The following is a 21,031-nucleotide window of genomic DNA, read 5'->3' as shown; positions in this document are numbered from 1 at the left end:
GGGGGGAGGAAACAACCAGCAAACCCTTTCTTTTTCCTTCAGGAAATTAATATTACAGTTCCAATTCTTTTTTCTGTACACTATCACATATCCAAGATTGCCCTTAATCAGCCTTCTGCTCTTGAGGAGGAGTCCTACTGTAAGTGAACAGTAAGCATCAGTGGGGCTTAGAATGAGGGTAGACATCTGCTTCAAGTTACTTTGAAGCAGTTACAGGCTAATAAAATCCCTGTAATTTTGAGATATCTGTTTAATACTGTTTATGATGATCCAAAAGCAGTTTAATAGCAGAAGAGCCATTACCAGACTATAGAATGCTATATTCTTTAATCAGTTTTGATGTTATTGATACCGTCTGATCAAAATGTGGCTGCGTGTGTATTTATATATTGGCATCTGGAGAAGGGAAAATGGCTGTTAGGTCTCTGCTTACCACCTGTGCGTTCCTTGATTTGAATTCATCTGTGCCTTCAGTCCCAAGGGCTAGAAATACAACTGAGTTTTTCAAAGCAACGTATCAACACCCAGTCACAACATACAGCCTGGTTTGATTACAAGCAGTTACTCCCTTTTCCTTTAAACTCCTTTAGATTTCTAAGAAAGATATTTTGTCACTCTTTACGCTTAAGATTGAATTACTTCTGAAATATGCATTGAATTCTACCTAAATATTGGTGAGGTGAGAAACAGGCTTAGAAGGTCAGGTTTGAAGGGAAAGATGAAGAGAGATCCTATCTGATCATTTTTCCAGTGAATCAAGGTACTTGTTTTAGTTGGCTAGTGTATCAGAATGATGAAATGGAAGCATTACATTTTGTTTCTAGGAATACAAAGGCTGAATTTTATGTTTGTTGGAAACTTTTGGCAGGAGTGTACAAGACTTGGAATAGCAAAGTGAACATATTCTCAGAAACTGTAGCCTTCTCTTGTTGTTTGACCTGTGATGGATTTTGAGAAATTAATGGAGCAAAAGAAACAGGAGCGTGTGTTTATGTAATAGCAATTTTGGGAGGGCAGTGGGGAGGAGGTATTGGTGGGGGTGCCATCTCCTAATAGTGCTTCCTGAAGGGGAGGTATTGCACGTTACCAGTGCTTGAAGAAATATTCCCAACTATCCTCTGTAGAAATAGGAACTGAAAAGTGATGGCTAACAGTGTCCCTTAAGGGAAACAATACCAATCTCTGCCATAGTTTGCAGTGGACAACAATGCTGAAGCAACAAAATTAGAATTTGGAATTGTGAGAGCTTTTGTGCTCAGAAGGCAGTCCCATGCATGGACTGCAGGTGGCAGTGCAAGACAGCATCAACTCCAGCACCATCTAATAAGTGGTGGAAATGTGTACAAAGCCTTACTTAATGAAGTCCCTTTCACTTTGCAGTGTTGCATGCAACTTACAAGACAGCTTGATTTAAAAATGGCTCTCAGCATCTTGCAAAACAATGGCCTTGCAATTATTCCTAAAATTTTGTATGACTGGTTGGTATTTGTTTCACTGTGTCTTATAATTGTCCTTATGAATCTGTTTAAGGAAGCTATCAGTCCTTGCAAAGATAAACCTGTTTGTGAAACAAACCTTTCATATCTGCTAGGTAAATGCTTCATTGTGAAGAGCAAAACAAAAACAATTAGGCAAAATGAAAAATGCAGCAAGAAGATTGTTTTCTACTGTCCGCTTTGCAATCAGTTGTATAGCAATTGAGTCAAGACTGTGTGTGTCAAAAGGCAAACAGTCCGTGCCTGATTGTTCATGGAGCCTTCTGTGGGGAGGGAAGGTGCTGCCCTTATTTTAAACCAAGTTAAGGTTGTTTTCCATTTGTACGTGTCAGAAATGATGTGTTGTTTTTAAATTTGAACCAGTGTGAAGGTGACTGAAGTGGGATTTGAGGATGAGGATGAAGACAACCTGAACAAGAATGTTGATTTACAATTTTACTTACAGGTAACAGCTGTGCCACTGGAGTTCTACTGCAATGATCGAAGTGCAGAATACGAGCGCAGAGCACTGAGGGAAGGAGGAAGTCTTGAAGCAAAGCAGTGTTTAGTCAATGGAGCCCCTGAACTAGCAGCTGACTGGCAGAAACAAAGCTCCCAGTTCTTCCCAGAATATCCAGGAGGACTGTTGGGAATCAGGCCTCAGAATGGCTGGTCATTCATCAGGATACCAGGTGAGTTTGGAGCTTGTCATGGAATAGAGGTGAGGTAAATAAGGCCATCTGTTCTTTGGTAGTCATGCTGCTTGATTATGGATTTTGTTCAGTTTTGTTTGTTCCTCCTGAGTGTAAGTTAACACTGATATCATAAAATGCACTGTGATTTCACATCCTTTGTGGGCAGTAAAGCTGTCAATGGAGACTGAAGACCTTTGTATTGGTCTGAGGTATTTTGTTGCTCTCGGTAGTGAAAGGATAAAAACTACTTGTAGCAGTTCACCATAAGAAGGATGGGTACAGGGACTTAGTTCAGACCTAGTAAGATTTTCCTGGGAAACAAGGCATACAGCATTTGCTGAGTTGCAATAAGGAAGGCTTGCTCATATTTCCCAGTAAAGTGAGAGATGTAAATGTAAGTGAATGTCACTTTTTCCTGGAATTCGGTTAAAATAATTCAAGACTTACTAGAATTTGATTGCCAATACTACAGTGACTTTCATAAATTGGGCATGGTTTAGTTATCAGAAGATGGTCCTGAACAGTGAGCAGAGTTGTGCAAAAAGCACTAGAGATCTGAGAGATAGCTAAGAGGAAAAACAGCTTACGCTGCCAGATCCTAAGTTATTCCCAGACCCTTTTGGGTCAAGGATGTTTGGCAGGGGAAGTTAGTACAGTAAAAGGAGAATGGCCTTTTGCTTGCTAGAGTCCGGTTTAAGAAAGTACATCCTAAGTACATGGAGTCATTTGAAGAACATGCACATTTGTACCTGTGTAATAGAGAAACTGTTTTTTTCATGAGTTTGCACTCAATTAATGTTTAGCGATTGATTTAATAGTTTCCTTTCTTCAGGAATTCATAGAATCATTTACCAGTTACTCCGAAGTAGAAGACAAGGAGCTAATTAAGGGGTACACTGAGATAGAAATCAGGGTCAGAAATGAAAAAAAAGAGGGCAATATATAATTAGAGAGAGAGCTTCTTTCTCATGAAGGGACTGAGAGCTTTAGAAATGTGTAGAGGAATAAAGATGGGGAACAGGAATCTTACAGGAGTGAGTGAATAGGTACAACATTTGACAAATTGCTGTCCAAGCACAATAAAGCATTTGTTTGTGAAGCTGGCTTAATTTGGGAGGTGTTGGAGCTAAAAGTGGATGAAAAAAAAGTTGTTTTTTACAGCTGTGTTTTAATTAGGTGGAAAGGTGCATTCAAATCTGAACCTACTCTTAAGAGAAGTGGGCACATACTACAACAGGACATCTGTGTTTATACATGCAGAAGCAGGCTCTAGAAAGTGACTGATAGCCTGAAGGAGCCATTTACAGTGTTGAAAACTAGCAAGTGTAAGATGGAGCCATAGGTGTGAAGGTCCGTGGTAAATAGGTGACAGGAGCAAAGGGGAAACCTCTCTCCTAACCCTGATCTATCCTCTTCCAGCCTTGGCGTTCCCAGTGCCCTGGCAGTGGGCTCAGCTGCGATCACTGTGGGAATCTCTTGAGGCTTTTCCTGTTCTTTGAAAGAAAAATGGTCCTGGATTAAATGGCAGGAAGTGTCTGAGTCCTTTTAGCATCGATAAAAAGCACCGGCCTCACTGGCTGTTTACTGTGAGAGCCAGCTAGCTCCTCACTGACCCCATTGTGCTGCACAGACTGTCGGGAGGGGATCCAGGGGTGTCAACTGGAACCCGGGCTTTATCTCTCTTTCCTCTGCATTTTGCATGTCCAGAGGCACTTTTTCTCATTCTTCAGACAGCAGCGAGCCCGGCTGCAATCATAGGCCAGTACTCCTGGCTGGGGTTATTTTGAGTCATAATCTTTTCTAGCTGTTCTTCCTGGACCATGGGAACCCAAAGTATCTCTCTGTTGATAATCATTGTCCACAGCTGGAGGCAGGAACTTTTTTTTAAGACAGAAAGCCACAGAGTAGAACTTTACAGTTGCTGTCCTTTTGTTCTGGTTGTTGTTCTCTGTCTGTCATACAGTGCTGAAGAAGAATCCAAAAAAAGGTGCCCCAAGGATTGTTCTTTGAGGTGCAGCCCAGGACCTCTTTACCTGACTGGTTCAAAGTTCTGGAAGTTCATTTGATGATGTTATTAATATATACATCGTTGTTGAAAGCTTTCACCAATTATTGAAACTAGAATTGCAAATTTTGAAAATCCCATTTAATAAGAGAGGCCACTTTCTTCCCCCAGGGCAAAAGAGAATGAGAAACAGCAATGGGAAAAGCTAGAGATAGAAGACACATTTGAAATAATTTTGATGTTCTCCAACCATGGGACAATAAAATGTCACATTTTTTGTTAGGACTTTACACAGTCCGTCCTTTGAAACACTAGGTGGCAGGCTTTAAGCATGCAAAAATATATGAGTTTGGAAAACAGTGATACCGAGATAACACCCTCAGCGCACTTAGGCTTATAGTCATGTGGTTTTCTCTTCCAAAGATGACAGATCTCTTTTTTGGTTTTGGTTTGCTTTCCTGAAAAAGCTTTCTTGTCAGTGTGGTCTGCTCAGATGCTGAGATGTTAGACAAATTATGAGGAGTTAACTAGCTTTTTAGGCTGTAAAACCATCTGTAAATCAATTCTTTTAATTTTCATTCTATTGCAATTCAAAAACAGTGACTTATGTAATGGAGTCTTAAGGAGCCAGTAGGAAAGGACATTCATTGTTTCCAATTAACAAAAACAGTGAGCATCTAGATGGGCAGAGAAGCAAAAATGAGCTGAGCTTTTCTGTCTCAATTTTTTAGCTGGCGTAATGCAGAAGGTCTACACAGTTAGCAACGGAGGAAGCATTCACAGCACAGATATAATAGCTAATAGTTCTAAGCGACACTGACATTTCACAATTTTTTGAGTTTCGGAACACAATACTGTGGCTTCAGCTTCTGATGTCCTGATACAGATGCCAGTAATTCCAGCATCAAGCCCATTCCTTACATTTAAACTTAAGAATCTAATTTTTCTAGAGATCTTTATTGGAAAGACTAAAACAATGAAGAATCCACCATGTTTCTGGCTAAAACTTTGGCTCATTGGTTTTTCCTTTACTGTTAGGAGACTAAGGAGAGAAGCATGCTCAGCTTATATGGTTTTGAGTTTAGTTACTGGATACTCTGTTAGTATAAAGTTCTCTTTTGTTGTTGAAAACTTTTGATTAAAAGAACCTTGCATATTGCACATTGATCTTTGGAAAATTGGAGTGGATCAGCCTTGATTTTTGCATATACCGTTTGTTTGATATACAGTGTGACGCTGTATAGCTGGGTTTTCTTCAGACTATTGGTTAATTTTTTCTATGCAGCTAGAATTGTGAGAAGCATTACCTGCTGGATGCATTGAAAATATTTGGACTCTGTACTAGCCTGTACTATCTGCTGTTGTCAGCTTTCTGTTTTGGCTGTAAACCTACATTCAGACATGCCAAAGAATAAAGAATGATCAGTGGCCTTTCCAACAGATAGTTTTTTTGGAAGAAAATGTCTCCTCATCCTCTTTCAACAGTAATGTATTGTTTACTGAAGTTTATGTAGAGAATGTACAAACAGGAAGATCTCCTTCCTGAAAAATACTTCATAAGCAGTGCTGAAATAGAGAGGACGTGAAGTATAAAATCTGCAATGATTTACAAGATTGCTGTTTGGAAGTGTTTCTTAAACAGAGGGAAAAAAAAGTGGAGGGCAGGGAAGAGAAATAAAAATTAAGGCAGTGCTGTGAAGGGGCAGTTGTTGTACAGAGACCTAGAGAACTGTTTTTCAGTTCCTGTGTTGGTGATGAGTTTGGTCTTGAAAACAGGTTTGTGAACAATGAGTCTAAAGCTCAGCAGTGGGTAGCGGCAAATGTTCAAAGGACACCATTATGATGTGGGAAGGGAACTGTAGAGTTACGTTACACTTGTTGAACTGGTTAGGACTGATCCTTAGAAGAGAGGAATGACTGTCCAAAGAAGGACTGTGTCCCTTCTCATGAGCAGATCAATCTGTGATGTAATTTTGCTGTGTGGATAAGTTCATGTTCCCAGCAAACAAAAGTTACTATCAGCAGAATGACCACGAGTGCCAGCCAGGGGAACACTGCCATCTCTTTTGTCATCACTCATTGCTTTAGGAATTATAATGTTGTTAAGTGCTAGAAAAACTTAGAATTTACTTAAGCCATTGCTTGTAGCTATTTTGACTGTATTACTTCTTTTCTTCCATTTCTTCTTAGACAAGGAGAGTCTGATCACTGACAGTGGAAAACTTCATGCTCTTGATCTTCTGTTGACACGGCTGAAATCTCAAGGGCACAGAGTTCTTATCTACTCTCAGATGACGCGGATGATTGACTTACTGGAGGTAAGAGATCTGTAGCCTACAGGAGGCAAATTCTGAAGGTGCAAATTAAGTAGCCATGTTTTGGAGAAAATACAAAAATGTGGATGCAGCAAGCCTGACTTAAAATGATTACACTGAGGGTTACTCAACAGATTCATTAATGTGAGTGTGTAAGGTCTGCTATACAGAGGTAGACTGAAGGTCTGGCTTCTTCTCGAACTTCCAGCAGTGTACAGCACAGATGGTTAGGGGAAGATGTATAAGAACAGTGATAGTTCACAGTTATTCTCTGTGTCCAGTATTTTGTAGCTTGAGGGCTTCTTAAGCCAGGTGTGGCTTTTGTATGAAATTTAATAGTTACATCTTGAGTCTTTGTAAATTTTTGTTGTGTGCACTGCCCTGTGGAGAGATGCTGCATGGCTTAATAAGCTTCTTTTGCTGGTTCTGAACTGCTTTCTTCTAGTTTCTTTTGATGCCCATGTACTGGAAGGAAAAGTGAGAACAATCATTAATTTTCCATTGTTAATGTTGCTGGTAATTTCACAGACCCTTACTGTTTCCCTCTGTCGTTTTATTTCAGTGCAGAAGTTTGATAGACATTAATAAGAAGAGATTATCTGGTGTATACGATAGGAAAGAAATCAGTAACTAAGTGATACTCATTGTTTAAATACAGCCATGCTGCCTTAGAAGAAAAATAATAATCACTATTTGATTAGCAGCCATGCTGCTATAGAGCTAGTCTAAAATGACTTTAGTGAGAGGCTTATTAATTTTATTTCCTGTTTGTAATACTTACAGTGTTTAAAAAAAAAAACCAAACAATTGCCTCATTCTCTGAACTTCTGTTGAAGACAGCAAATTTTGTTTTTTTTCTCTGGATCTGGGAGAGGAAAAAGAAATGAGATTGTCTTGTGTTGCAGTCCTTTATCAATGGAGGATTAGTCATAGTAGCTTTTATGACTATCTAATTCTGAGTAAGAAAATAGGAAACTTGACGTTCATTAGTTTCAAAGAGATAAACTTTTTTGACTGAATACGTAACAGATAAGACAATAATTGCATTTGGCAGTGTAATTTCAGTCCTGATAAAACATGAAGGTCCTGTGATCCTTCAGCCATTGGTTCTAGATGTACATGGGTTCCCTCAGCAGTGTTTTACTTGAGCTGTTGTCTAGAAGAGAACAAATGAAAAGCCTGAGCGTCCAGGTTTGTTTTCTGTTAGCATTCCACTGTAAAGGCTTGGGAGCACACCATTTTGCTATTGCACCTCCTAAATTTTCAGCTTCGCTTGTTGGGCATTGTTACTCAAATAAGCCACTTACCAAGTCCTGTGTTTTAGTTTTCTCTCACCACTTAATGAACTATGGGTTAGTTTTGCTGCTATGAAATGGTAGATATAAATGCAAAGAGGAAAAAGATTTTCTTTTGGCTGAAAGAGATAAAATATAATTTCAATATCATCATTTCAGGCAGATGTTTATTTCACACCTTCTTAGATTAGTGCCACGTTTGTTTGTTTGTTTGTTTTTTCCAATGTGATTATTTGCTCCTGTAAGGAAGAGTAATTGCTAATTATTTCAGTGGGAATCATAATGCATTTGTGTGATGAAGACTCAAATTATATTCTGCATGAAGTTCTATGCATTGTCAGCGTTAAAGACTCAAGGAGCACTTCATAGCTTATTCTTTTGTAAATTGTGTGATAGTGAAAATGGTGTATGTCTAGAATAAATGACTTGACTGAGTGGAAGTTGTTTTTTGTTTGTGGTAAAGTTTGGTTAGAAGGTGCTGATGGAGAGGTGGAAATTATAAGACAAGGGAATGCTAAAAGATGTTGAAATACTAAATTGGTGTAAAGGCTGATTGAGACAATAAAAAAGAAGTGGAAAGAGAAAGCCCATGTGATAATTGAAGAAGGGTTGATCAGATTTGGAGAAAAGGTTGCATAGTGCCTAATTGACAACCGTATTGCTCTGGTTTCATTTGGTGGCAGAAAGCTGTTGTAGATGGATAATAAATCGATAATAAATTAGGGCTTAAGTGCCTGTGTGGTTAAGCAGCTGTTCTTTGCTTTGAAATTCTATTGCTCTGTTCCGTAAATCCTACAACCCACAAGCCCTGCTTTGTAGAGGTAAACCAGATGTGACTTTTGGTCTCTTCAACATCATTAATTTTATTTACCTATTTTTCTCTTTAATTTGCTACACGTTGAAGCTTCTCTTTAGCACAGTGTTCTTTTTCTCAGATTCCTTTTAGCAGCTCTTTCACCTCTTCTGCAGTGATGAAGTAAAATGGAGAAATGGGAGCCCTAAGGCTAGGTGAAAAGGAGAGCTGAGCGTGGTACTATCAGAGGAGAGTTCATGAGAGTGCAAATACTGCTATGACTTCGCACTGCACAGCAGTTTATTTGCTAAATGTTGGAGCTTGGAACAAGATGAATCCAATAGTTCTTGCTGCTAAAGCACCATCTGTTTCCATTCTGTCTTCATTTGCAGTCATAGCAGATAGAAAAGAGACACATGCACCAGTAGAGTTAAATCTAACAAATCTAACCAGTAGGAGTTGTGCCTTGTCAGCCAAGGCTCTTAGTGTTAAAATATCAGGAGGTGTATTTGTAAAGAAACTGTAAGGATATATGTATAGCCTGCAGGGCTTTCTGTGTAATTCAGATTGTATTGATAGTTGCACAGTTACCAGAAAATGCTGAGTACTTTAGAACATGAAAAATGTGTTTCATTGGAAAAGTCTTTTGCCCACAGCATTTCTGGTTGATGCCATTTGATTTTTGTCCAGGTAACTGGGTTCACTTCTGCTACTGAGGGCTAACACCAGTATGTTAGTGCTCTCAGTGAGATTCACTGGGGTCTTTATCATTGAGATAAAGCCTGGACAGGTGTTGGTGTGCAGTACTAGGTTTTTAAAACCACTGGTCAGGTGGTTCATAATCGACAGGTAGCAGGTACTGTTGGTTGGTTAGAAAAGGTTCACTGACACAATGAAAGCTCAGGGTCTGGTAAAAGTTTAGACTTTGTGAACATAAGTTTCATAGCATAATGATTTTCATTTACTGCTAGATTTATTAGTAGGAAAAGACACATGCTGTAATGACGCTTTCTGTCGCCCAGCTCTGAAATAACGTCATTGTTCATCTCTTACCTTACAAGAAATGCAAAAACTGTCAAATCATTATTTCAGAAATGAAAGCTGCCCTAAATAAAGTGTTGTTTGCATAGGACTGCTTATAGCATTTACCAGTGACATACAGGCATTTTTTCCCCTAAGCAAAAGGTCTGCTTTTATTGTGTTGATGTTTCTTTCTTTCTTTTTTTCTTTTTATGGTTAATAATCAAGACTGAGCAGTTCTGAGAACAACTGTATTTTTCTGGTGTGTGTTCTTTGCAGGAATACATGGTTTATAGGAAGCATACCTACATGAGATTGGATGGTTCTTCAAAGATTTCTGAACGAAGGGATATGGTAGCGGATTTCCAAAACAGGTAATATATTTTAAAAGATGCTTGTGTGGTTCATCATATGTATGGTAAGAGTCAGTATTAATTTCAATGGAAATAAATGAAGTTTGTGATTTATAGCATCTGATGGACATCATTTATCTGAAAGTTTCTTGGTTGTCTGCCAGCCAGAAGTCGCTGGTACTGATGCTAAGCCTTAAGGAGTTTGTCATCTTGAAGCAGTGTAGGAAGCAAGTTTTAGTGTACTCATAAATTGTTTGTTGCCATTCTAAGTATGGTGTTTCTTATAAAGAAGTACAATAGGAACGGAAAAAATATTCTCCAGTTATTATGTACTCTGAAAACTGACACAATAAAGAAATGCAAAATTTTGCATGTGCCACAGCTTTGGAAGTGTCCTGCTGTGCTGCAAAACAAGCCATGTCACTTAAGCATGTTTCACAGAGTAGCAGTATAAATAAATGATTCTATCATTAATGCAGCAGGATTCATTAAGGAAGCTTAAACAAGGAGGGAGGTGGGGGTGAGCAAATGTTGTTAAGTTGTAAGACATGCTGCTTGTTCAGTTGAGAAAAACAAGATGGATTCTTGCAACTTCTAGTTGGCCATCAGAACAGAAAGCTCTGTAATCATCTTGCAAGTTCAAATATTTCAGCATAACCTTGTCTCCATTGAAGCACATTAAAAATAAACAACTGAATTTATGGTTATTAAGTTTCCTTTTAACCATGACATATGGCTTGGTAGGATATAACTTTTGTATCATTGTGTGAAATGAGGTTACCCTTCCTGAATGTGGATGTGTGCTTTTAAGATGGTCACTGTTGTTTTTCAGACAAGTTAGGTTCCCAGATGGTTTTCTGCAAGGTGAAAGCAGGTGACTCTAGTCCTAGTATTAACAGTCCCAGGGTATCACGACCAAAGACAGGGGGAGCTCCTCAGAACAGTAGAACTTGAAAAATGTCTGTGCCAGTGCCGGAGATGGAAGGACTGTGCAGTGCTTTTTCTCCCTGTTCTGTGCTGGCTGTGATATCCTTCTGGAATCCTGACACTTCTTCCTGCAAGGCCTTTTAACCAAAGAAGTCAAAAAAATTGTTTTTATTAATAAAAAGAAATTTGTTTTTATTAATGAACAGAACAACTAAAGAAAAACAATCATTTTGACAGGAAATCCCTTTGCGATACAGGTCAGCCAGTATAAACAAGAGTTCTTATTAAAATGTTATTTGTGTTCTTCTTATACATGATTTACTTATGAGAATGTTTCCAGAAAAAAAAAAAAAGGCCTGACTGAGACTAAACTATCCTGCAGGATGTCCTAGCAGGGTGCTGAAAATATGTAACCATAATTCGTTCCTGTAGTCTGTGGAACTGTCCTCTTTCTTTCCTTCCCTTATGGCGTTTCCAGAAGCATTTCAAAGCTGGATGTTCAGGTGGCTGTCTGTATGCATGTTCCACTATTGTAAGAGTAGAAAGACTTCCTGGCCAAGGATTAGCTAGATAGTAAATAGGCATTTACTGGCTTCTTTGGCTTGAATACATGCAGATTAAGTCTGGAGTTGGTAGCTTGGCTTTAGTTCCTCTCAGCTGCCTGTAGCTCAAGGTGGAGTTTTTGTACTCTTAGATCTCAGGCTGCCAATAGCCTTCTGTTTCTGATTTTAGAGTTGTTGGTTTGCTTATTTATTTAATCCATACTCATGTCTTAAGCACTTCTCTTGCTGTGCCCTGTCAAAGGATGTCAGCCTCTTTGAGGTCCTCTTCTCTTTGCTTTGTGCCAACTGGACACAGTGTTAAACACAATTATATTTTGCTGGCCCTGTACCAGTGGCACTAGTGAGGTTCACACTCTTAAAAGAAATCCTCATTTCCCTGTTACCACTCAGGTTTTTGTCAGTACATGGTTGTCCTGCATACGGACCTGTCTCCTTCATTTTGTATGTGCATCATGTTAGAACTGCTACAGAATTTCAAAATTCATGTTCTCTTTTCTCTTACTCCTCAAATTGCTGCTAGGACTTAATGCACTTTTACAGGTACCTGCCTTAGTTACTTAAAGGATTCTTAGCTTGAGAGAATTATTCCAAGTCAGATATTGGGATGCTTCGAGTCTCCTTCAGTATCCAGCATTCCTAAATCTGGTGCTAGCAAGTGTCACTTCTGGCATTAGTGTGACTGTGTGAGGGTTTGTGGACCTCTAGTGGGGTGTTCAGCGATGCCTAAACTGTGTCATGGAATCAATTTATTCTCATTGTACTCATAAGAAAACAAGACAAAAGAGAATAAAACTTGCAAAAAATCAGCAGCAGTAGGACTAGAGTTGATTTCTTCAACTGAAGGATATCTGAATCTGCTGATAGACCCTTGTGCTTTTATAAATACCTCTCAATTTGCCAGTGTACTTTTATAGAAGTTTATTCATTATTTTGTTTTACTCCAGCAGTTGTTTGTTCTCTTGAAAGCATCGAAATTGGAACAAAAATTGCATCTAGACAGTTTAAGCATTGATTTTTCTTTATTAATTGAGCAGCATTAGTGCAAGTTTTTATTCATTTGTTCATTTTTATTTTTTAACATTGATCATTTCTGTGAAACAATAAATCACTCCCAAGTCTTAATTTCCAGTGTGGTCAAGAAAAACAAGCCCTGGTTTGCTTTGATAAGAGAGAAGCTGCTGCTTTTACAAGCTGAATGTTTGCTTGTTCCAGCAGTCTTGATTTTTTATATTAACTTTTCATATGTTTTTCTCTAACTCATGAACAGCACAAAACATTCTGAAGTGTTCAAGTAATAAAAATCACCCTGATGACTTGGGTCAAAAAACTTACTTCCAAGGTTACTTCTTGTTCAGTATGCACAAAATAAGTGTTTTTTTTTAACCTCTTTCCTCTCCAGGAATGATATTTTTGTGTTCCTGTTAAGCACAAGAGCTGGAGGCCTGGGCATTAACCTTACAGCTGCAGATACGGTAGGTGAAATATCTTAAAGTAATACAGAACAAAATAAACAAGCTTACTGATTGTTAGCTTTCAGTTCTCACATGCCTCCAAACACCATTTTCCCCAGGCTGCTCTTTTCATGTATCCCAGCCTCACTATTTATCTAGGAAGATTGGTGTTGCTGTATGGAAGCAGATTTATTGAAGAAGATATTTAAGTTGTAGTACAATAACATACTGTATTATATTTCAACCAGAAGTTGAAATGTTGGCAATGTGGATATGTTTGAATGCATTTGAAATACAATGAAAAATATTGTAGAGGGCTGGCCAAAGCTGAGTGAACACAGCCTGCAGTGGGTTGGTGATTTTAGAGATATATATTAGAACTTTTCTTTTTTTTAATATATGTTGCTTTTTGTTTGTTTAATCTCCAAGTACTCAAAATATATGGTTTTATTTAATTAATCTTGTTCTGGTATTCTCTTACAGGTGATTTTCTATGACAGTGATTGGAACCCAACAGTAGACCAGCAAGCCATGGACCGGGCGCATAGGCTGGGACAAACAAAACAAGTCACTGTGTACAGATTGATATGTAAAGGCACCATTGAGGAGCGCATTTTACAAAGAGCTAAGGAAAAGAGTGAGGTAGGAATAAAGAAATCATCTGGAATAGGAAGATACTGTATGAAAAGAGTATCAGAAAATGCGTATCAGGATGAGGAAAGAAATATAAAACTATGTGCACAGTCTTTTTGCTGGCAATCCGAACCATCAAAATTGACTTACACAAAAGCTCTTTTGCTGAGTTGTGCCTTTTACTACTTTTCAATAGAGTTGAGGTAATAAGAGGTGGAACTAATTACTCAATCTGAGACACTGACTGATGTTAAAATCAGTTTGACTTTGCACACTTGCACTCGTGTCTTTTTTTTACCTGGCTTTCAGTGAAGAGTATGATAATAAATGATAATATTTCCTGACTTCTTTGAGTAATTTATTCTTCTCTCTTTTCTTTTTTTTTTCCTCCTAGATCCAACGAATGGTAATTTCAGGTGGCAATTTCAAACCTGACACTTTGAAGCCAAAAGAGGTGGTCAGTCTTCTACTAGATGATGAAGAACTAGAAAAGAAATGTATGTGAAATTCGTGTTACAGCATTTTCTCCATCTTCCACTTCATTAGCCTATGAAATCTGTTTTTCTTACAGTCTTTCCTGGCCTATTTTGTATTACCAGTCTCATTAGTACAAGCTAGTTTTTTGTCACTGCCGAGCTGAGAGGTGAGGTTGTGCAAGAGAGACTCGATGATGAAAGTTTTTATTGGCATTCATTCAGGATCATTACATTGTTCCTGAATGACAAAGCTTTGAGAAGATCTATGTAGGTCATGACAAGGAAAGTATCAAGAAGAGTGCTGCATTTCCTTGTAGTTTTGAAGCTGTATTAGAGGTACACACATTTGAAAGAATACTTCTGCTATAACTGTAAGGTTTCTTAGTAATTCGGGTGCAAATAATTTTAATGTAATAGTTCTCCTTTTTATTTTTCAATGTGCTTTAGTTTTACTATAGCTGACTTTTCATCACAGTTCTGTAAGAACTAGAGCTTGTAAGATTCAGAAAATGATATGAATTATCTTTTCAGTGGTGACAACTTGTATTTCTTTTCTGACAGTGCGTCAGCGTCAAGAAGAGAAGCGACAGCAAGAAGAAACAAATCGTGTGAAGGAACGTAAACGTAAAAGGGAAAAATATGCAGAAAAGGTAACTTGATGGAGAAGTTTTTTGTGTCAGTGACAGAGAGCCTGAAAGGCCTCAGGCACTTGATTATGTGGTATGGAAGCATTTTATGCAAAGTCAGTTTAATAAGGGAAGACTTCCCTTCACCACTGAACATCGGTCTGGTACTTTCTTAATCAGAATACAGTTGTTACAAAATATGTAATAAATAGCTCCTGGTATTTTAATATCCTTTGCAACTTGAAAAAAAAGGAAGTACTGTGCTGTCATACAGCACAGAAGATCATCAGTAGTCTACAGACCATTTGGGGAATCAAATGAAAAAAAAACAGTTAAATGATCATTCACTGACATATGAAAAGGAGACTTAATTAAGATTTTGTTTTGCAAGGATGAAAATGGAATACAGATGAAGCACTAAATACAGATAAAACCCAATAGCTATAAGGCTTGCATGGAATGAGGGAAGATTCATTGTTTTGTTTTTTAAAGTATCATCAAAAGTAGTTTATAAAAATTCTGCATTTTTGAGACTGGAAGGCTTTGCATTAATAATTTTGTATAATGGTAATGATTTTCAGCCTTATTCCAGAAGGCAGTAGAAATCAAAGTAATTCCATAAGAGTAATTCTACAGCATTCCAGCTTTTTTTATGAAGAAGAAAAAAGCCCATTTGCAGAGCCTTTAAGGGAATCTGTTCTTATGTCCCTCAGAAACTTGTTTTGGATAGTTCTGTACCTGGCATTCCTTGAGTTATGATATAACATTGGATGTTGAAATGTTAGTTTTCTTATTCCATTTATTCTGTTTTAATTACAATTTTCATTCTCTCTTCTGTTTTATCTATTTCAGAAGAAGAAGGAGGATGAGTTGGATGGGAAGAGAAAGAAAGAGGGCATGAACCTTGTGATCCCATTTGTTCCCTCAGCTGATAACTCCAACCTGTCCGCTGATGGGGATGACTCCTTTGTTAGTGTAGACTCTGCCATGCCCAGTCCTTTCAGTGAGGTGAGACTGCTTCTTTACACTATGCACTACTTTAGTTGTGATCTTAAACCCTGTAAGTTTCTTGCTTTTCAGCTGGTACAGAGTTCAGATGTGTAGGTAAATGGTGTGTCTTAAAGATGAGCCATGGAAGAGAAAGTAATTCATTGAAGCGGATTGTAAACTACCCACTGTAGTTCTTCTATACTAACTTACTATTATGCCCCCTTTCCTTTGTTCTATTAGCATATCATTATGCCCCCTTTCCTTTGCTCTCTGTCTGCCTTTTCTTGCAGCAAGCTAATGCTCATAAATCTCTCTTCCTTTCAGCCTCTGAAATTACTCCATTCCTGCCTGCGCTCCCACTATCTTTCTGCTTTCCCTTTCTCCTTCCTTTGTCATGTCTGTATTGATAACTGCATGCCCTTCTTCCATGCCATTACCTTCCGTAGCAAGAGCAGTTTTTCTGCTTCTGAGCCAAGCAGTATCCCTAAACTAGCTCCTTAGTTCAGTTTCTTTGTAAGTACTTCACTAGCCTCATCTGCATCTTATCTCTACTTCCTTCCTTGCTTCTGATTCTGAATTAATGTGTTTTTAATCCAGAATTTAGACTGTACATTTCTGGTGGTACTCATCATGTTTTCCTTCATCTATTTTTAATAAAGATTTGAAAACAATTTTTGGCAACAAGTATGTTTTGTTCTATACTATGTTGATTGAGATTCCTGTGTTAGATAATTCCCTTACTGATAAAGATTTTTCTTGGCACTACTATTAGGTTAAGAGTCCTTCTGTTTTCTCTCTGGCAATCTGAGAAAAATGCACATTTGTACAGTAGTTTTCTTAAGTCTTTGCTGAGCTTATTAGTTTCCTGCTTCTTAACATTTACATTCTTAACATTTACATTCTTAACATTTACATCTTAACATTTACATACATCATTCATGAAAGGATGTTAAGTTCTGGAGGTTTTTACTGCTGCTCAGCATATAAATATAGGGTGTGGTGTGAGTAGGCAGGATATGTACCATGCCATTAGAGAAAATGAGAGAAATCAGAACATGTACTATTTAATTACTTGTGATTGTATGTCTTACTGTGATTGTTCCCTTTCTTTTCCTAACCTGAGAAGCTAACGGCTTTGTTCTTCCTGCTTGTGTTTAGATTTCCATCAGCAGTGAATTACATATGGGCTCTATCCCTCCTGATGAGAGCAGCAATGATATGCTTGTGATTGTGGATGATCCGGCTTCTTCAGCACCTCAGTCAAGGGCAACAAACTCTCCTGCTTCCATTACTGGCTCAGTTTCAGACACCATAAATGGTTAGTACTCATGCCTTGATTTAATACTAGCACTAAAACTTCACTTTGTATGCCTAGGTGATATGTATGGTATAACTGAACTAAATTCTGTCCATGATTGACAAGATTTGCACTGAATAATTTATCTTTTCATTGAGAAATAATTTCTGATATGATAGGAAATGTCTGTTTGTCTGTCATTCATTACAACTTCCTTTTTCCTATGTTACTCTCTTAGGAGTTTTACCCCTCTTTCTATAGAATACTGGGCTCACCTTACCAAATGGCAGACAACCACAGAAATATTTAATCTTTTCCTTGAATTTGCCATAGGGCTAATAGTCAGTTCTTTATTTCCATGGCGTGTTTGAAGCAACTATAGTTTCAAAGAATGGTAAAAGTTTTTAACTACCATATCTTTCTTCTCTGAAATAAAGAGAAACAAAGTTCTTCAATGAGTTTCTTTACAAATAGCAGATGGAAAGATGAAATGTTCCTTCAGTTAAAAAAAAAAAAAGTTTCATCCTGAAGTAGAACTTAGAATCCTCCATCTGTATGCAGATAGGATTTGTAACAATGACGAGGAATTAGAGTTAATAAGATGTAATCGATGAATGTTCAAGTATACATAATTTTTTTTCATGAGATGACTGCTTAAATGTCTGCATTAATGTAAATGAACAGTAGCAGTTAACAGGAACAGCGCTATTGTAGGTAAGAGATAGTTATGAGGCTGTATTTGTGTGTCGTCCAACACACTATAGTGGCTAATCTTCTACCATTCTGTTTTCATTAAGGAGTTTCAATGCAAGATGCATCTCTCACTGGCAGAGGCCAGTCAAGTCGAAGCCGCGGTCGTCCTAAAGGAGGGAACGCTGGATCTAAGGGCACTGGGAAAGGCAGGAGCAGGAAATCGATAGCAGGAAGCGCAGCTGCAATGGCAGGTGCCAAAGCAGGGGCAGCAGCAGCCTCAGCAGCAGCGTATGCAGCGTACGGGTACAATGTCTCCAAAGGTACGTGGGGGAAGGGGGGCGGCAGGCCGTCCAGAGCACAGCCAAACACATAAGTTTGGGCGTTGGCTTGTTTACAGCCTGCCAAAAAATAGATAAAACTGTTGGATTGCTGGTATTGCTTGCGCAGTATATTCTGAGATGCAGGCAGGGTGCAGCGTAGTGCTGTGACACAGTGAGAGGGCAGCCACTGTCACCACAAAGGACTCTGAAAAACTAGCTTTGCGGAAGTTTTATCTGCCATTTGAATTATATCAAAAACTTCTCTTTTGTTTTTTGTTTTGGCACCCAGGCAAATGAGGTTGTATTGTTTATCCCATGGGTTTGTCTGTTGCTTTTCTGTATTGCTGTAACATTCAGTTTACAGCATTAAGTTCCAAAATGTTCTAAATAGGTTGTGGTGGAGCTTCAGCCTTTACATTAGGTAACCCAATTGACCCTGGGTATAAATGGAAGACTTGTATGTGAAGGCTATCCCTCTTCATCAAATCTCAAAAATCATGAGTACATTGCAGTGCTTACTAAGTGTTAGTGTGTTGTTGCCATTTAAGTGTTATTTTGTTGCTGAAATCTTTCAGTTGGTACAATGTGCTCACATGGAATTTGATTCTCTTTTCTGTTGCTAGGCATGTCTTCAAGCAGCCCTCTACAAACAGCAATTATTCGGCCTTCTGGACTGACAGATTTTGGACCTTCAAGCGCCTCTTCTCCTTTGAGTTCACCTTTGAGCAAAGGAAACAGTGTTTGTGGCACCCCCAAAAGCTTAAACCTGACCAGCAGTCTCGTATCAGAAACTGCCATTCGGAAGCAAAGCAAAGGTGCCCACACCTCAGGTGGTCGGTAGTAATTTTGAACCCCCAAAGCTTGTCTAAACTGTGTCGGCTATTGGAGAAGACCACCCTGCAAGCTGAAGGCATGCAAAGGAATGTCTTGTTGCTGTCATGCACCTGTGTGAAAGGAAAATCAAAGCACAATAGGAATGGGTGGTTTATGTGAGCACTTTGATTATGTGTATCCCAAAAAAATTTATCTTTGCAGACACTGCGAGAAGGATGGAAAAGGGGGGTCTGGAGTGGCTGAGAGTGTCAGATGTTGTTTTCTGATATGTATCTGACAAAGATTCCTAAGAAAGCATCCAGGTACTCCATGCAATATTCCGAAGCTGCATGTACTTGAAGTCACACCAGTGTACTTTCTCTCTTGTAGCTTGAGGTGGAACTCAGCTTTAGTTTTCTTCAGTGAAATCAGTATCTGAATGCCAGAGTAAGAAGACATTTCTGTACTGGGAGCTGGTTGGTGTACATGCAGGGGGTAACTAGGGGCTAAGCTGAGGATATGGTATGATCAAAAAAAATCTTGTATTCTTCTAGTGTGGACCTCTGGTTGTTTTTGTTTATTTTTTGTGTTCTTGAAGGTTTGAAATGCAAAGGAAGGTATCTCAGGGGGTTTCTGGGGAGTGGACTCGTCAGCACCATTTGTCAAGAATAGGATAAGAACTACAGAGAGCTCTGACAGGTCTAGTGAGAGCAGCAGCACTGTCTCTGCTTTGTACAGTGGAAGAAGCCTCAAGCCAGTGGTTTGGTTTGTCTTTCAAAGTTGTTACCAGCGTGAGCATTCACTGTACTTAGAAAGATTTTTCACATTTTTGAGGTGTGCTGAGCTCTTGAAGGCTCAGGAACGCAATCAGGCTCTACTTGAACAGATCTCGAGAGGAGGGAAAGCTGCAGTGCCGAGGAAGAGTTTGCTGCTGTTCCTCTCACTGTGCCATAGCAGAGCATGGTTCTGCAGCTAGCAGCTCTGCGAGCGGAGCATTGAAAAACAGCACTGAGGAAGAGAACTGTGCCATTCCCCTTTTGAGCCAAATCCTGGGGAGAAAATTTGTCTCGTATCCCAGCCATCCATTGATTGTTCTTCCAGTGTGTTTTCCCTTCATCTTTGTGCTCATCAGATGTACTAGCTTGGTTGAGTTCCCTGCCACGTGCGGATACTGGTAGCCATCTCCCGCAGGCTGACAGAAAGCAGGGCTGCCAGTGCCCATCTGTGTTCTCATTCTCCTATTGCTCCTTCTCCTTCCTCAATGCACAAACCCCCTCTGTAGGCCCTTGCTTTGCTGTAAGCGTTGTCTGCATTGCACTGAGATTTAGGTGTGGGGCAGTTCTTCTGTCTGACACGTTGAATTAAAAGGCTGTTCTGCCGGGGCACTTTCAATCTGTCAAGAGAGAAGCAAGTTTTGAGTTGCAGGTCTGGGCTGTGACAGCAGAAGATGACTTATTATAATTTTTTTTTTCCAACCCCAAATCCTTTGCCTGGCGTCCTACAGTGTGGAGCAAGTGCTTCCTGTTGGCTCTGCCTCTAATTTGCACACCTGAAAATAGCAGAACTGAGCTTAGTTAGATTGATTTTTAAACAGATTTGCAGGGGATAATTGAGGGAGAGATTGTGTTTAATTAACTCATTGAAGATTTCTCCCTTCCCCTTGTATTCACATGTATATATGATAGTTAGAGGGAATCAGACAAATGCCAAGCCTTTTTTTCTCTTTGAATGTGCTGTCTATTTTTATAACTGAACTTGTACATATGTATAAAGAGAGACACACCTTTCTTTTACTAACTGGAGAAGAAAATCTTAAATAAAATGGAGTGAGATAATTTTATGTAAATCAGCGTCTTTGTGGTTTTTACACTTAAAACTAAACAAGAGATTAGGGAAGAGAGCATGGAGGGCGCACATCTGCAAGTGCTCCTGGGGACATGCTGCTCAGTGTAATGCTCTGGCGTCTTTACATTCCTCTGAGTGTCACATTCCGTGACCTTTTTCAGTTACAACCGTGCACGTTATCCTGTGTCTGTATACACCGATGGTCTGGTGAGCTGCCTTGGAGCAGGTATGCGACAGGTCACAAGAAAACAGAAGCAGCTGTGATTGCATAATGGTATCTGAGTTACAATGAGTGAATTTAATGCTGTTGATTGTTTTGGGATAGATTTTTCCTTTAGAAACAAAATTCCTTCTTGCATTTCTTTTTTTCAGTGAGAAGTGAAATGACTTGTGTTGCAACTCTGGTTTTTGCACTGCGAGGTAACGGTGTTAATTTGGCGTAATCC

General features: G+C 38.9%; 1 protein-coding gene across 3 annotated transcripts in view; it reads left to right on the top strand.

The window, feature by feature from the left end:
• Window positions 1-20,586, top strand: part of INO80 (INO80 complex ATPase subunit) — a 53,960-nt gene extending 33,374 nt beyond the window's left edge. For all 3 annotated transcript variants that reach the window (XM_015864248.3, XM_015864251.3, XM_085550272.1), the window contains exons 26-36: window positions 1,942-2,167; window positions 6,366-6,493; window positions 9,878-9,972; window positions 12,841-12,913; window positions 13,376-13,534; window positions 13,920-14,022; window positions 14,563-14,651; window positions 15,480-15,635; window positions 16,776-16,935; window positions 17,712-17,927; window positions 18,551-20,586. In XM_015864248.3, coding sequence (XP_015719734.1) covers window positions 1,942-2,167; window positions 6,366-6,493; window positions 9,878-9,972; window positions 12,841-12,913; window positions 13,376-13,534; window positions 13,920-14,022; window positions 14,563-14,651; window positions 15,480-15,635; window positions 16,776-16,935; window positions 17,712-17,927; window positions 18,551-18,768 — 1,623 coding nt within the window. In that variant the 3' untranslated portion in view covers window positions 18,769-20,586. The remainder of the gene's footprint in view (window positions 1-1,941; window positions 2,168-6,365; window positions 6,494-9,877; window positions 9,973-12,840; window positions 12,914-13,375; window positions 13,535-13,919; window positions 14,023-14,562; window positions 14,652-15,479; window positions 15,636-16,775; window positions 16,936-17,711; window positions 17,928-18,550) is intronic.
• The last annotated feature ends 445 nt before the right edge of the window (window positions 20,587-21,031 follow it).

The sequence above is a fragment of the Coturnix japonica genome, chromosome 5, assembly GCF_054131305.1.
Source record: "Coturnix japonica strain WE chromosome 5, WE-NBRP24, whole genome shotgun sequence".
Classification (NCBI taxonomy): domain Eukaryota; kingdom Metazoa; phylum Chordata; class Aves; order Galliformes; family Phasianidae; genus Coturnix; species Coturnix japonica.
Note: the sequence above shows the minus strand (reverse complement) of the source record. Positions and strands in the feature narration are given on the sequence as shown.